This window comes from Ammospiza nelsoni, chromosome 26 (genome assembly GCF_027579445.1).
Source record: "Ammospiza nelsoni isolate bAmmNel1 chromosome 26, bAmmNel1.pri, whole genome shotgun sequence".
Classification (NCBI taxonomy): domain Eukaryota; kingdom Metazoa; phylum Chordata; class Aves; order Passeriformes; family Passerellidae; genus Ammospiza; species Ammospiza nelsoni.
Window position 1 is genome coordinate 3,141,202 of NC_080658.1, and position 14,453 is coordinate 3,155,654.

Consider the following 14,453-nt stretch of genomic DNA (forward strand, 5'->3'; position numbering starts at 1 on the left):
GTGAAATGCAGTGGGACTGGCTCCCAAAGCAGGGACATGGTCAGCTCAGCCCTGAGCAGGATGCTCCAGGGCACACAGAGGGCAGAGAAGGCTCCAGTGCACCTCCAGCACCTCAAATGATGCAGCACAGCCAGTTCCACATGACCTGCATGAACAATCCCCCTAATCCTGCTCTGACAGAGAAATAATCTCTCCCTCTTGGCCTCATCAGAGCACAACCCCTGGAATGATCCTGTTCATGGTTCCTCTCCTCACATCCACGTGGTATTGCAGAGTGCTGGGGTGGGCTCCAGCAGGGCTGTGTGTGTGCAAAGCGTGTCACCGCCACCAGCCCATGCTCCCAGCCTCACACACCCATCCAGCAGTGCCTGGCACCCCCTGCCCATCACCCCCCAGGGCAGAAGCACTCACAGGGGCCCCAGTGCAGCCCCAGGCCGAGAGCAGCCAGAGCAGGGCCCCAGCGCTGCCGTGTCCTCCCACGCTGGCACCGGCATTTCCTTTACACAAGTGCAGGAGACCCAGGCACAGCTCTGGGGCACAGAAAGCAACCACGGGCTGGGGCAGGCCTGCTGCCCCCTGGCTGCCCCGGGAAGGGCCCCACAGCCCCGGGAAGGGGCAGCTGCCCACGCCTGCCGGGCAGGAGCCGGGGCCGCTCGCGCCGCACAAACCGCAGCGGCGGCACCGGGGCCGGGCTGCGCCGAAGGAGGCCCCAGTTCCCGGAGCAGGGTCAGGTGGGTGCCGCAGGCAGAGCCCGGCTCACACCCCACAGCACGTCGCTTCAGGGCCTTTATTTCGGAGAAAGTTCAAGCCTGTAGATACAGCAATAAAATATACAAAAAAATAAAATTTTTTTACAGTATCGAATGCTGCCGGGGACTGCGGCCGGAGGCGGTGAGCGAGCAGTGGGGCAAAGGGCCCTCATTGCCCTTGAGCAGCCCCAGGGCCAGCCACAAACCCCCTTCCTGCTCCCACACAGCCTGGAGGGGCTTGCCCAGACCCCACAGCCACGGGGATCCTCCCCCTGCCCTCTGGTTCCCTGCCACCAGCAGTGATGCAACTCGGAGGGAGCAGCTCTGCCACTGCCTCCCCCACCCCTCCACTGCTCATCCATGTCTGCTTTCCCACTGCATGGAAAGGGCAGGAGGGCTCCCCCAGTTCTGTTAAATGCAGGCCCACCCCCAAAAGTCAGGACATTGCCCTTCACAACACCCCTGTCACTGTCCTGCACTGCCCCACAGCAGGTTCCTCTCCTCACATCCACCTGCTCCCTTCAACTCTCGACCCTTCCCACCTTAACTGTGAGGGCCAACCTCCAACAGAAATGCCACATGAAGCCCCCAAGAAGCTGCAGACCCCATGCCTGGCCCCTCACACCCCAAAGAGAAAGGGACAGGCCAGGTGCCCCACTGTCAGCCATGCTGGCTCCCCCAATTCCCCAGGGTCCAACTGGTCTAACTCAGCACAGGGCTGGATGCAAGACTGTGCTCCCAGCACCAGCCTGGCCACAGGGAAGCCAGGACAGCCCCTGTGGCTTTATCCAGATCCCAGAATGGGCCACAGCTGCAGATGCTGGTCACACACAGGTGCCATTACTGGGTAGCAGCACTGCCCTACCCCAGGGACACCAGCCATCCCAAAAGGAGCCCGGGCTGCTGGCACTGGCCAGATCCCTGTGCCCAAAGCAGGAAGCTGGGGACAAGCACAAGCAGCTCCTGAACCTCTGGGCTCCCAGCAAACCCAGGCTGAGTCCAGCAGGGGCAGTGCCTGCTGAGTCCAGGGTGGGAGCACCTGGATACATCCACGTGCAGCTCTGAGCCCTGTCCTGGTCATCCTGGCCAAAACCAGGTGGGTGCAGAGAGGGGACTCACCCCAGCACCCTGCCAGCTCTAGGAGGTGCTGGGAGCAGCAGGGCAGACCCTGCCACATGGCCAAGCCCCTCTGCAATTCCAGATTTGTGAGTGGGCACAGTCAGGGCAGCAGCTTCCAGCAGCGGGACCGGGGCTGTGGAAGCGTTTGTAGGAACTGTGGCTGCAATCGGAGGCAAATAGGCACTTGAATGAGCAAAAATAATAGAAAACTGTTATGGAAGGAAATAGAAAAAGGTTCATCCCCCTCCCCCAGAGGTGAGCTGCACCACCCCAGAGAGGGGCTGGGTTAGGTGAGGACCTGACCCATGCAGGGACCCCAGCAGTTCCTGGAGCAGCTGCAGCCGAGTGGGACAAATCCAGGGGAGGCTCTGGAGGTGGGAAGGCTGAGCCGCAGCCCCTCACATGGGCGAGGACGCGCACTCTGGGGTCAGCTCCATGTCGAAGGTCAGCGACTCTGCGGGCAGACACAGGCAGGGTTACGGGGCCCTGGGCGTGGGCTGGCAGCCAGGGCCCCCTGGAGCCCCCCCAGACTCACCAAACTGCCCCCCTGCGTTGCTCTCCGCGCCCTCGCCGCCGGTGCCGAACTGCATGAGCGAGTCCAGCGTGCGCGGGGACATGGGCAGGTCGATGGTGTTGCTGAAGGAGGTGCTGTCCCAGGGAGAAGAAGCACAGAAAGCTCCACATCAGGGCCTGGCCAGAGCTCTCCAACACCCCCTGTACCCACTGAGGGGCCCCCAGAGCTCTCCAGAGGAAAGGGGCCCCGGAGGGGAAGAACAGGGCTGTGGTTTGGGCAGCAGCCGGAGCCTGGCTCAGCCCCCACCATCACCCCAGGCTGGGAACCCCACAGGAACCAGCAAAGCTCAGACAGAGGTGGAAAGAAAGGAAGGAAACCTCTCCCTCAAGCAAGGCTGAGCACACAAACAGCCCCCAAGCAGTGACAGACAACTCCCAGGAACACTCACGGGGTGACACAGATGAACTTGGTCTTCAGGTATGGGGCAGCACCTGCAAGGAGGGAGAAGCTTCATCATCACCCACTCAAGGACAAATCCTTCTCTCTATCCCCTAGAACAAGCAGTGCCCACCCTCTGCTCCATGGCTGGTCCCACACTGTGGCTGCGCCCTCCAGAGATGGCACAGGGTCCTGGCTGGTGACAGCCAGTGCTGTCCCCAGAGCTTCCCTGTGACAAAGGAGCCACAGAAAGTCAACGACTACCTGAGTCCGTGGCTTCCGAGTGCTCCTGGCTCTCAGAGCGGCAGTACTTCCCAAATGCCTCCTCCTTGGGGATGTCTGGGTACAGGTACACCAGAGGGGACACCAGGATGTTGGTGGCATCCATGATCTTGTAGCCCATGATGATCTCAGCAAAGGACATGTTGTTCAGCTGCTGCTTGGTGTAAGGCTCCACCGACTGGATCTGTGTCTTTCCTGTGCAAGGAAGGAGAATTTTGGTACAGAAAAGGCAGGGCTGCCTTCAGACACCCCCAGAGCAGCAGGGACAAGATGGGCCTGGGGCACACAGCAGAGCACAGGGCAGGACTAGGACCCGACTGTGGTCAGTGCCATAGAAAACTGTGCCCATGGGCAGCACGTGGGCACAGACACCCAGAAGGCAAAGAGCAGCAAAGGGTAGCCAGGCTCAGAAGTTAACCCACACAGACAGCTTGTTGGGACAAGGACAAATGCTTATCAGGGCACCCAAGCCCACTCTGGAAGCTGGAATGCCAAGCCAGGCACCCAGATAGAGCTCATACCACTGATGTCCTTCTCCACCCAGGTGAAGGTGATGCCACCCTCCTTGCTGCTCTCACTGAAGCGCAGCAGGAAGGTCCCTGGGGGCTTGGTGCTCAGGATGGCTCGCTCCCGCTCCTTGCTGATGAAGCCCATGATGTACCTGGGCAGGAGGAAGCAAGAACAACAAATGGGGGTCAGGGCACAGAAGCAGCTCCTCCAGGATGTGAGTCCTGCCAGCTCTGCTCAACAGCACAACTCAGCCTGGCCACTGACATTTTATGGGTTCCCGGGTGAGTTTTCACTCTGAAACAGCAAAAAGTATCCCAGGACAGCACACCTGGCACATGGACAAGCACCCCACGCCATCAGCGTGGAACCTGGGACCCTTCCAAGACCCAGCCTAACCTCAGGCTCTGGGCTGGCACTCACCCTTCATTCCACAGTGCCAGGATGTACTTCTTGACCAAGTCAATGATGTTGTCCAGCCAGACCCAGAAAGAGAAGCCTTTGCCAGCCATGTTCTCCTGGGGAAAAGGCAGAGAGGCTGCTAGCACAGCTTGGAGAAAGGGAACAGCCAGGGGAAGGTGCTCAGGGAATAGAATAAATTCTACCTTGCAGAACTTGGCCCAGGTGATCTGACAGCCAGAGTAATTCACACCTGGTCCTGGAAGAGAAAAAAACCACAAGCATTTAAATAGAGCTGTCCTTCCAAAGACACCATTTCCAGGGTTTGAGAGAAAACCAAGCACCTGAAAATGACTCAGGCCAAAAGCCCTCAGGCCAAACACAGGACCTCACTCTTGGATGACATGTACAGGTGGGAACCACACCAGGGGACAGAGGAATGGGCAGAACACCCATCAGCCCTCTCTTACCCAGCAGTTTCTCTGCCAGCGTGGTGAGCTGCTCGATGCTGAGCCCACGCTTGGTGGTGGAGGAGAACTGCCAGCTCAGCACCTCTGCCACCTGGTCCCAGGTGCCAATGGGGGGCTTGGTGAAGAAGTTCACGTTCTGCACGAGGGAACACACAGCCCTGAGTGGGACATGGGACAGAAGCAGGGCCAGGTACTGCCCCAGCCTCGCTGTCCAGCCTCAATTTCCCTCTTTGACAGCCCCATCCTGACACCTGCCCTGCTGCCCTCCCACACAGCCCTACCTTGGGGTTGTTGGTCAGCATGTTGTACCACAGGATGGATGCCCAGGCATTGGGCATCTGGCAGATGTTGGAGATGACCACCACAGGCAGCGAGTGGGTCTGCAAAGGGAGGATGTCACCACGGGTTGGGACAACTCCCAGGGCTCCACCCAGGCCCGTGGGGGTGAAGGCAGTGACCCAAGCCTCACCTCCAGGTCGATCTTCAGCCCCTGGTGATACACCTCTGTCTCAAAAGTGATGAGGTGCAGCTCCTCAGTGACTATCAGCGAGGCCTGGGGCAGAAGGGGACACCATGAGCACCACAAACACCCACCCTGAGCCCAACACACGAGCAGCAGACCCAGCACAGCTGCTGGGGCTGGCCTGGCAAGCTGCCCATGTGCCAGTTGGTGCTGGTGGACCCCCTGCATCCCCTCCCAGCTCAGCTGCCCCTGTCAGTGGCCAGGCTCCCTCCCAGGGCCCCTGACACTCACATCACAGTTGGCTCTGCCTCCATTGCCACAGCGCTGCTCCCTCAGGGTCTGCAGAGAGAGGGACAGGCTGCAGCAGCAGCACCAGGACACCTGGCTGTGCAGGAGCAGCCCAGGAGCCCATGGTACCCACCAGGTGCTTGAACTCTGCTGAGAGGCTGCCATTGTTTGACTCTTCCATGTTCATCACCTTGGTGTTGGTCCCCAGGATGTTAAACTTGCGGGACCTGGGGAGAGCAAAGAGTCAGGCTGACAGGGCAGGCTTGGAGTGAATGTGTGGCAGGATGTTTGTCAGGAATAAAGCAGAAACAAGAAACAAGGACAAAGCAAACAGTACACTTACCCACGAAGTGCTGCAACATCCCCAGAGTCCCTGGAAAAGGGGGAAGAGACACCAGGTCATGGCAGTGATCCTCCCACCCTGATACAGACACCAGGTCATGGCAGTGATCCTCCCACCCTGGTGCAGACACCAGGTCATGGCAGTGATCCTCCCACCCTGATACAGACACCAGGTCATGGCAGTGGCCCTCCCACCCTGATGCACACAAGCTGGTGTGTGGTGCCAGCTGCATCCCAGCACAGTCCCATGACCACACAGGCCTTCCCCCCAACCATGTGGGTGAACCCTCAGGACTCAGCACCACCCTGCACCCTCCCCTTTAACTGGGGGCCACACTGGTCCTCGTTGTGGAGATTGAGCCCAATCCAAGGGCAGCAGGAATCAGTCCCATCCCGGTTACCCCACCCAGGGCCACTGGAAGGGCAGCACAGAACTCACTTGTCAATGCAGACTTTGATTTTCAGCTGATAGTTCAGCTCTGGGAACTTGACCAACAACCTGCAAGAGTCAGCAGACACAGAGCATGAAAATGCCGTGCACAGAAACTGCTCCTGTTCCACAGGGCACCTGGCACACCCAGCAGCAAGGACCAGCTCCTCTGGCAGCCCTGGGCACACCTTCACACAGCCCTGGCACCTGTCCCCAGAGCCAGGGAGATGCTGGCACTCCCCTGAGCATCCTGAGGAGCTCCTTTGGGCTGCTGGCAGCCCATGCCAGGCTCTGAACAAACACCCCAGAGGACAGAGGCTGCCATGGAGGCACAGAGAAAGGCCAAGGAAGCTCCAGGCAGAGCCTGGGGTCAGAACATGGCAGCGAACATGGCCCAGGCTGAGCAGCAGCTGGCCAGGGATGTGCTGCTGCTTCCCACCCCCACAACAGGATTTACCAGAACCCAGCAGATCCCCAGCCAGCCCTGCACTGAGTCATGTGGACAGCACTCCAGCCCTCTGGGATCATCCTTCTGGGATCCATCCCTTTCCATCACAGGGGCTGCATCTGCAGCAGCATCTTCAGAGAGCCACCCCAGGCTGCCCTTCCTGCTCAGCTCCCCTCCCTCACCTGCAGGGAGGCACCCACCTGACTTTGGTGGTGAACTGCACACCTGTCTTGATGACCAGGGGCCTGTCAGGGTGCATGGGCATGCAGGGCTGCCTCTCCACCACAAAAGCACTGCAGGAACAGCACAAAGACCACAGTCAGACCTCACTGCCCACCCTCCACCCCAGCCATGCAGCTCCTGGCTGCCTTCAGCACCTTTTCATCAGGTTCCTGAACAGCTCCACGATGCGCTCCTCCAGCATGGGCCGGTGCTGCACGATTGGGTCACCCTTGTAGGACACTTTTTGCTGCAGCTCTTCCAACTTCTTGATCTGCTGCCGGGTCTGTAGCTGTGATTCAGCGAGGGAGGTTATCCTGGGGGAGCAGGGAGAACCAGCATTAGCTCTGGCTGCCCAGCCCACACTGTCCAGCCTGCAGAGCCCTCCTCTTCCCAAGCAGGAACACACTCTCCATGCCAAGCCAGTCAAGAACTGAGGGTGTTTGTGGCTCCAAGCCCAAAGCAGTTTTCTAGGCCATGCATTACAAACAAAACCTGATGTGCACAGGTGACTCCAGGGCTATAAACTTTCCAGCAACCTCAAAATCCCCCAGGCACAGAGCTGGGGACAGTGTGACACCTTTCCAGCACTGTGCCCACCATCATGGCTCAGTCTAAGCTGCAGGCCACATTCACACATGTGACCATCAGAAATGTCCACTTTGCAAGGACATTTCCAGAGAGCAAGGGCTCATTTCCACAGCAGGTGTCTGAGTGCCACTGCTCTGGGCACTGACACAGCCCCAGGCAGCTCTCACCAGTTCTCAAGCCTGTCCAGGCAGATATTGGGTGGGCCACCAATGCAGGCAATCTGCTGTCTCCTCTTCCAGTCTGCCAGTTCCTCATCTGCCAGCATCTTCTGCACATACTCCATGGCTGAGAGCAGCCCAGCCAGCTCACTCACTATGCCCTGCCAGGAGAGAAAGCAGAACCTTCAGCAAGCTGTGACTTCCCCCACAGACCCACAAGTTTCACATTCACAGGCAAGGAAGAAGTCACCCAGGGCTGTGCTTGCTGCACTGCTCCTGGTTCTGGCCATGCAGGAGCTACCAAATTCTAACCCTGAAGAAGGGAGATCTGCACCTAATTGTACGAATCGCAAACAGGATGGGATTGCTGAGGAACGTGCTTTGAGCTGTTTTATTTTTTAGCATCAGTCTCATTACATGGTTATGACAAAGGGGAGATGCCATCAGCTCACATTCCAGACAGCAGACAAAGAACTTAATGTTACAACTTCAAAAGTTTTTTGACCAATCCCACAAAGAAAAGCACACTGACAGTAGTTCTATCCGACCACTACAAGCACACGTCCCTTTGGTTAAAACAATGCTTACTTCTTTCAAATACAATACCTGCTTGTAAGCCCAAAACCCTCTGATTTTACAGATTCCCACATGCACCCAGAGGGGTCTGGAGGGTCAGTTTTCCCTCTTACCCTGCGCATCTGGTCCAGTGCTGTCAGCATTTGCTCCAGCTGCTGCATCTTCTGCCTGGTCACTGACTGGTTGTTCCCGTTCAGGTCCTGCATGTCTGTGCAGAGGTGAGAAGCTTCAGCCACACTCTTCACACCTCCTGAAGTGCCACAACGACACAACACTTGCACATCAAAGTGCAGGAACCCTACAGCCAAGCAGGAATCTGGCACAGCACCTCCGTGGCTCTCCTGCACCCATAGAGGCCAATCCCTCCCCACCCCAGTGCTGTGCTTACAGCCAAGCTCAGTTCAGCTCCCTCAAGGGCAGACCAGGTTTATCCAATTGCCATGCAAATGCCCTGAGAATGAGCACATTCCCTCTGGGAGTGGAGGTTGGAACACCTCTCCAGCAAGTTTCCTTGCAGGAACACACTGTGGTTTGCAGATGCTAATGAGCTGTCATTACCTCCTTGGCTTTTCAAAGTCTTGTAGTTAAAATCAAAGTCATCCTGGAGATTTTCCACCACTTTCATCTTCTGCTCCAGATCCTGGAAGGCAAGAAATGTGATTTCACTTACAGCACTCAAGAATTGTGCTGGGGAGAGCTGAAGGTGCCCAGGCAGACACATACCTGCACCCTCTTCCTGACATCCTGCAGGTGCTGCTCCAGCATCTGCTGCTTCTCTGTCACCACAGCTGCTGTGGGATGTGTTGCCTGTCCCCCTTGCTGCAGAGGGGACAAGAAGGGCATAAGGACAGGGCTGTAACAGGGGATGCTCCCTTCCAGCCTGAGGAGGTTCTGCAGAGTCCTCAGCTGGCTGCTCACTTCAGCACCAGCTCCAGGGCAGCAGAGGAGAGGAGAGATGGAGACACCCAGCCAGAACACCCAGGCTGTGTCCTGGCTGTCAGGAATCAGGATGGCCAGGACCAGGAGACCCTGGGATATGTGGCCACTGACCTGGGCTGCAGTAGCAGCTGTCTGGAGGAGCCGGGACTCTTCCCAGAGGCAGCGAGCCACGATGCGGGCGATCTCCATTGGCTTCTCCAGGTATCTGCTCTGTAAAGGGTCAAACAGGGTCAGCAGGCACCTCCTGAACCCCTAGGATCTCCACATCAGGGCTGTGGATGGCGAGCTGTGCCAAGGAATCGCTCAGACCCTCACCAGCTCCCCCACTGTTGGAATTCAGCACATCCCTCTGGCTCTCCTGGATTGCCCAAACCCCTGCCAGGGGGCTCAGAGACCCTGGCACAGAGCCCAAGACACCTGTGACTTTGATTATGACCCATGGAAAAATTTACCAACCTTAGATGAGGATCTGCAAGGCACAAAAGCCTAAGTAGAATAATAGTTAGCTTGTCATGGGGTGAAAAATAGATTTTTGGGGTTTTTAGAATGGGGGCTTAGGAGGAATCTGGGCATGGCCAGCCCTTCTCCTTCTTCTTCTTGGTCTCCATCTTCTGCTGTGATGTTGACACTTTTGGATTGGTTTAGAGTAGAAGCTCACTGTCTAATATAGGTGATAGGTATTGGGAAGTTATGGTAAATATTGTACACGTGGTTTTTAGTATAGAGATAGCACCAGTTATCTTTTTATACTAAAAGATAATATAAAAATTTTCTTTATATAAGAAGGCTATGATCTTCCTATACTACAAAGATAGTATAAGATTTTTTTATCTATAAAATTCTTTCTCTGGCCTGCCGAGTTCCTTCAGCCTCTGTCTGACCTGCTGAACAGACCTCGGCAGGGCAGAGAAAGAATTTTATAGATCAGAAACAATAAACAACCTTGAGAACGAGAACAGAAGAGTTCTGACTCCTTCTTCAGGGAGTCTGCTTGGTGGGAAAAGAGACTTTAACACATCTGGGGGTCACTGTGAGCAGCAGAAACCCTGAGACCCCACCATGCTCCCAGCTCACCTGCAGGAACTGCTTGATGCGGCGCAGGTTGTGCTGGTAGAGGACGTTGGACTCCTGCAGGAAGCGGCTGTACTGCTGGTCAATCTCCCCCAGCAGGTTGTGGAACACCAGCGTGGCATGAGACTCCTTGCTGGCAGCATAGGCCCTGTGCAGGGGAGAGAGAGCTCTGAGTGCCTGGCATGGGGCAAGGGGCAAAGCTGGGGGGCTCTGCTCACACCCAGCACCCCCTGTGCAAATTGCAGAATCTCTGAATCATTTAGGAAGGAAAAGAACTCTTAAGATGGAGCCCAGCTGGTGACTAATCACCATCTGGTCAAGCAGACCAGGCAGACTGTGAACACCAGCACCTGATGTCTGTGAGCACATCCCACATGCTCATGGACAGGATCCAGCCACCAGTGCTCTGTGTCAGTCCCCTTTACAACAGAGGTCAGTGTTAGCCAGGCCTGGATGGGGACATCCCCCTGCTTCTCCTGGCCCAGGGTCTGACACAGAGCACAAAATCCCCCTCCATTCCCTTGATGCCACATGAGCCCCAGAGAGAGAGGCCAGTCCCATCACCAGAGCTCCTCCAGCCCTCTTGAGCCCCTGCAGGTGGGTGTTATGAGCAAAGTCCCCTCAGAGGCATTTGAAAAGTCCTCACCAGTCCTGGCTTTCAATCCAGGGGGCCAGGAACTGCCGGAGCTCCATGGGGAAGCTGTCGCTGTAGAGCTGGTGGAGCTGCTCCAGGTAGCGCGTGTCGAGCTGCTGCAGCTGGTTCCACTGCGCCATCCTGGCCAGCTCGGGAGACCTGAGGGGTGGAAACACAGCTGGCTCACAGCTGGCTCCTGCCTCCCTCCTGCCAGGACCCAGCTGTGACCCTAAAAGGGTTCTTCTCTCTGGGCAGAACCAGAGACAGCCAGGGCGCGGTGCTCCAGGACAGCTGGCAGGGGCAGGCTGGCCACTGGCAACAGGTTGGAATGAGGATTAAATCTGGTCTCAAAAACACCCCTGGCTGGTCCTGCTGGGAGGCAGGGAAGTGGCTGTGGAGCTTACAGTAAGTGTGGAAGGCGGAGACTGCCAGGAAGCTACAGAAACAGGGAAGAAGCAATTTTCAAGTTCACGACTTGTATCAATGGAAATCAAGCTGACACTAACGAGGGGACTCCAGCTGTGCTGGCAAATGAAGGCACAGCTCTGCGTGACACCAGCAGTCACTTCCCTGCAGAAAGTGGTTTGCTTTTCCCAAAGGTCCCTGCGCTGAGTGATGCAGCATCACTGCGTGGCCTCCTCCCCCAAGGGACTCTTTCCTCATTTGTCTGGATGCAAAGAAAAGAAAGTGGAAACGTCTTCTGTGGGCTGAGACACCAGGAGGGGACAGACATTGGCACTGACATGGGAGTTAAGAGTGTTTTTAGTGCTTCACAGCACTGAAGAGCCCCAAAGGCAGGAGCAGGACATTAACCTTGAACTGCAACCCACTGGTGCAATCCTCAGAGAAGTCCACATGAACCAAATCTGCTATGAATGGAGCAACAAGTGAACAAAAAAGGAGAGAGCTGTGGCCACAGATCCCTACAGCCCTGGAGCCAGACCTGGCTGATGTGACAGAGCCTCAGTGTGAGCCCTGACCCAGCACAGCAGAGCCCCCATTCCACAGGGGGTTCAGCCCTTTGTGGCCAGTGCTCAGCTGCAGCAGCTCAGGGAACGCTCCATCTGCCCCATGCAGCTGCGGGAGCCCCTCCTGCTGCACGAGTGATGCTGCTGCAGGGTGGGAAACCCACCAAAAGCCCAGGGCTGAGTGGGAGCCCACCAGCCCCGCAGGGATCGCCCCGCCTGGGCAGTGAGCTCAGCACCCGCCTCCTATTGCGCCATGCCCGGGGCGGGGGGGCTGCACCAGCCCCTCCGGAAACAGCAGCGGCTGCTGCCCCAGCGCAGCTCCTGCCACAGCTCTGCTCCCGGCCCTGAGCAGCGCAGGGCTGCGGCAGCGCGGCACAGGAGGCAGCTGGGCAGTGGTGCCAAGCGGCTCACAGGCGGAGCTGCTGCAGAAACACAACCAGGTGCCACATCCGGACCCGCGGTCCACCTGAAAGGCACAATCTCGGCGTTTCAGAGCAGCACCAAAGCTCCCAGGCTGCCACAGGGCAGCAGCACTTGGACGGGACTCAGCCACTTCCCAGTGCCACAAAGAGCTGCAGAGCAAGGCAGCTTGCAGCACTGAACTCCAGCTCCTCCTGGCATCCACCCAAGGCACTCTGACATTCCTGGAGGAAAAGGTCCTTAAGACATTCCTTACAGCAGCAGCCACCACTCTCAAGGAAGCTCTGATCCTGCCAGCCCTGGGATCCCACACAGGAGCCTCTGCCTGGTGAGCCCCACCAAAGGGAAGCCACGGTTAAAAATCTGAGGGTTGAACCTTTCTGATTCTGCTGGGCTTGCCCATCTCTGTGGTTTGCCTCTCCTCCATCTCTGGAATGGAGCCAGAGAGCAGCCAGCATGGCCAGGACCAACACGGCATAATGCAAGCTCATGGGTAAACACGCTGTCCAGAGCTCAGAGCAGAGCTGCTAAAAGTAGATCAAGAGTAAAGTTCATCTTTCTTTATCTTCCTGCAAGGGCAGAGCACGAGAGTCAGGCCCAGCTGCACAGTGTTACCCCTCTGGGACAGCTCTGCACACTCCAACCACCCCACTGAAAATGGGGCTGTCATGGAAGAACCCTGTATCTGCTTTCTGCCTTCCTTTTCATCTCTGGGACACACCTGGGAACACCCTCCATGTGTGTCCCTACAGCAAGCAATGAGCCCTAGGGCAACATGAATGGGGGAGTCACTGGAAACAGCCTTAGAAGGACCCCAGGACTCCACATCCCCTGCAGTGACAGAGTAGGATGGAGCTCAGTCACTGACAGCACTGCACAGGCCACATCACCAGGGTGCCATCACAGGGTCATGACAGATGCCACCAACATCACAGAGTCCTGCAGCTGCAGCAGGCACCTTGCTGCCCCCTCTTCCACAGAACCATCAGCAGCCTAAGGGAAAACTGCTCCACACGGCAGCCAGGGCTCTGGCAGTGCTCTGGAAAGGCGCTAGAAGAACTTGGCTCTGCCTCTCTGGAGCGATTTCAAAGCCAGCCTTGGAGGTGGAAAACAGCGATGCAGAGATTTGCAACAGGAGGAGGGAGACGGCGCTGGACAACCTCAGAGCCACAGCATGGGTTGTGATCACCCCACAGGGCTGCTGTTCCTCACTGTGGCTCTCCAAGGTCCATCCCAGCTGCGAGTGACACTGTCACCATCCCCCTCAGGCCAGGGGACACACAGCCCACAGCCCTCCTGTGCTCCAGCACTGCTGCTCCATCTCCAAGGTGTCTCCCAGCTGCGAGTGACACTGTCACCATCCTCTCCACGGCAGGGGACACGCAGGGCACCCCTCCTGTGCTCCAGCAGCTCCAACAGATGGAGCACACTGGGGGAGTGACAGGGATCACCGGCAGGGTGGGAGCAGGGTCTGCCCCGATGTGCGCCCAGGCCAGCCCACCCTCCATCCAGTCTGTCTGTCCCACGGCCCGAGGGGCAGGAGCCACCCAGACCCGGGCAGCAGGAGCGGTGACAGCACTGCCAGCCCCGCAGAGCTCCCGGGGGCTCGTTCACCCGAGCTGCAGAACGCGGCTGCTGTGACACCGGCACCCACGGGGCTGTCACCGAGGCGAGCCCCGCTCCGGGCAGGACGCCCCGAGCCGCAGGCGGCGTGTGACAGCCCTGAGCTCGCAGCCCCGCCGGCTCCTCCAGCCCCGCTGTGCCCGGGCCCCCTTTGGGCTCCCAGTCCTACCGGCCCCGTTCCGCACGGGACCCCCGAGGCCGTGCCAGCCCCGGCCGCACCGGGCGGGCCGCACCTCCCCCGGCCCTGCCGTTCCCGCCGCTTCTCGCTGTCAGAGCAGCCGGTTCGGGCTCCGTCACCGTGCGCGGTGCCAGCCCGGAAGATCCGCCCGCGCCGCACAGACCGGCCCCGCTCCGCACCGCGGCTCGGCCTGCAGTGACGGGAGCCGGGACAGGCCCCCCCCCCGCGCTACCCCGCGATGCCGGCCCCGCTCCCGTCCCGGCCCCACACCGGCGCGGGGCACACCGGCTGCCGGCGGCGAGCAGCGCCCGCGCACCCCCCGCGCTCACCGGCGGTCCCGGCGGGCGGGGCGGCGGCTCCCGGTGACGGCGGCGATCGCGTCCGGCTGCGCCGAGGGACCGGACCTCCTGCGGCCCGCCCCCGCCCCTCCGTGACGTCATCATCCCACTGCCAATGGCGATTCGGTGTTCCTGCGGCCCCGCCCCGGCAGGCCTCCGACAGCCAATCAGCGCGGCCGTTGTGTGGCGCGTCACGGCGCGCGGAGAGGGGGCTGCCCCCCCGGCTATTCCCGGATGGCACCGCCTCCCGCCGCAGGGCTTCGCTAGGCAGAGGCGGTGCAGGGTGCCG

At 58.7% G+C, this 14,453-nt stretch overlaps 1 protein-coding gene across 2 annotated transcripts; it reads right to left on the reverse strand.

The window, feature by feature from the left end:
- Positions 1–773: 773 nt before the first annotated feature.
- STAT3 (signal transducer and activator of transcription 3) lies at positions 774–14,231 on the reverse strand. Of its 2 annotated transcripts, none has more exons than XM_059489186.1 (24): positions 14,156–14,231; positions 10,650–10,796; positions 10,007–10,151; positions 9,044–9,142; positions 8,717–8,812; positions 8,552–8,633; positions 8,107–8,201; positions 7,427–7,578; positions 6,827–6,985; positions 6,650–6,742; positions 6,011–6,070; positions 5,573–5,602; positions 5,363–5,456; positions 5,233–5,280; positions 4,948–5,031; positions 4,760–4,858; positions 4,479–4,614; positions 4,215–4,267; positions 4,033–4,127; positions 3,624–3,763; positions 3,085–3,297; positions 2,831–2,873; positions 2,404–2,516; positions 774–2,322 (listed from the first exon to the last, which is right to left on the reverse strand). In XM_059489186.1, exons 2-24 carry the CDS (start codon positions 10,775–10,777, stop codon positions 2,267–2,269), a joined length of 2,313 nt encoding a protein of 770 aa, XP_059345169.1. In that variant the 5' UTR covers positions 10,778–10,796; positions 14,156–14,231; the 3' UTR covers positions 774–2,266. The 2 variants fall into 2 exon arrangements, with proteins under 2 accessions (XP_059345169.1, XP_059345168.1); XM_059489185.1 differs by having other exon boundaries at positions 3,082–3,297.
- Between the last annotated feature and the right edge of the window lie 222 nt (positions 14,232–14,453).

What these genes read in the sequence shown, in the direction of transcription:
- STAT3 (XM_059489185.1), bottom strand. Translation starts at nt 10,777, where the DNA reads ATGGCGCAGTGGAACCAGCTGCAGCAGCTCGACACGCGCTACCTGGAG. An exon ending in CAGCTGCTACTGCAGCCCAG is followed by an intron (nt 8,813 to 9,043) that starts GTCAGTGGCCAC and finishes TCCCCTCTGCAG; the next exon opens with CAAGGGGGACAGGCAACACA. An exon ending in TTCAGGAACCTGATGAAAAG is followed by an intron (nt 6,743 to 6,826) that starts GTGCTGAAGGCA and finishes CTGTTCCTGCAG; the next exon opens with TGCTTTTGTGGTGGAGAGGC.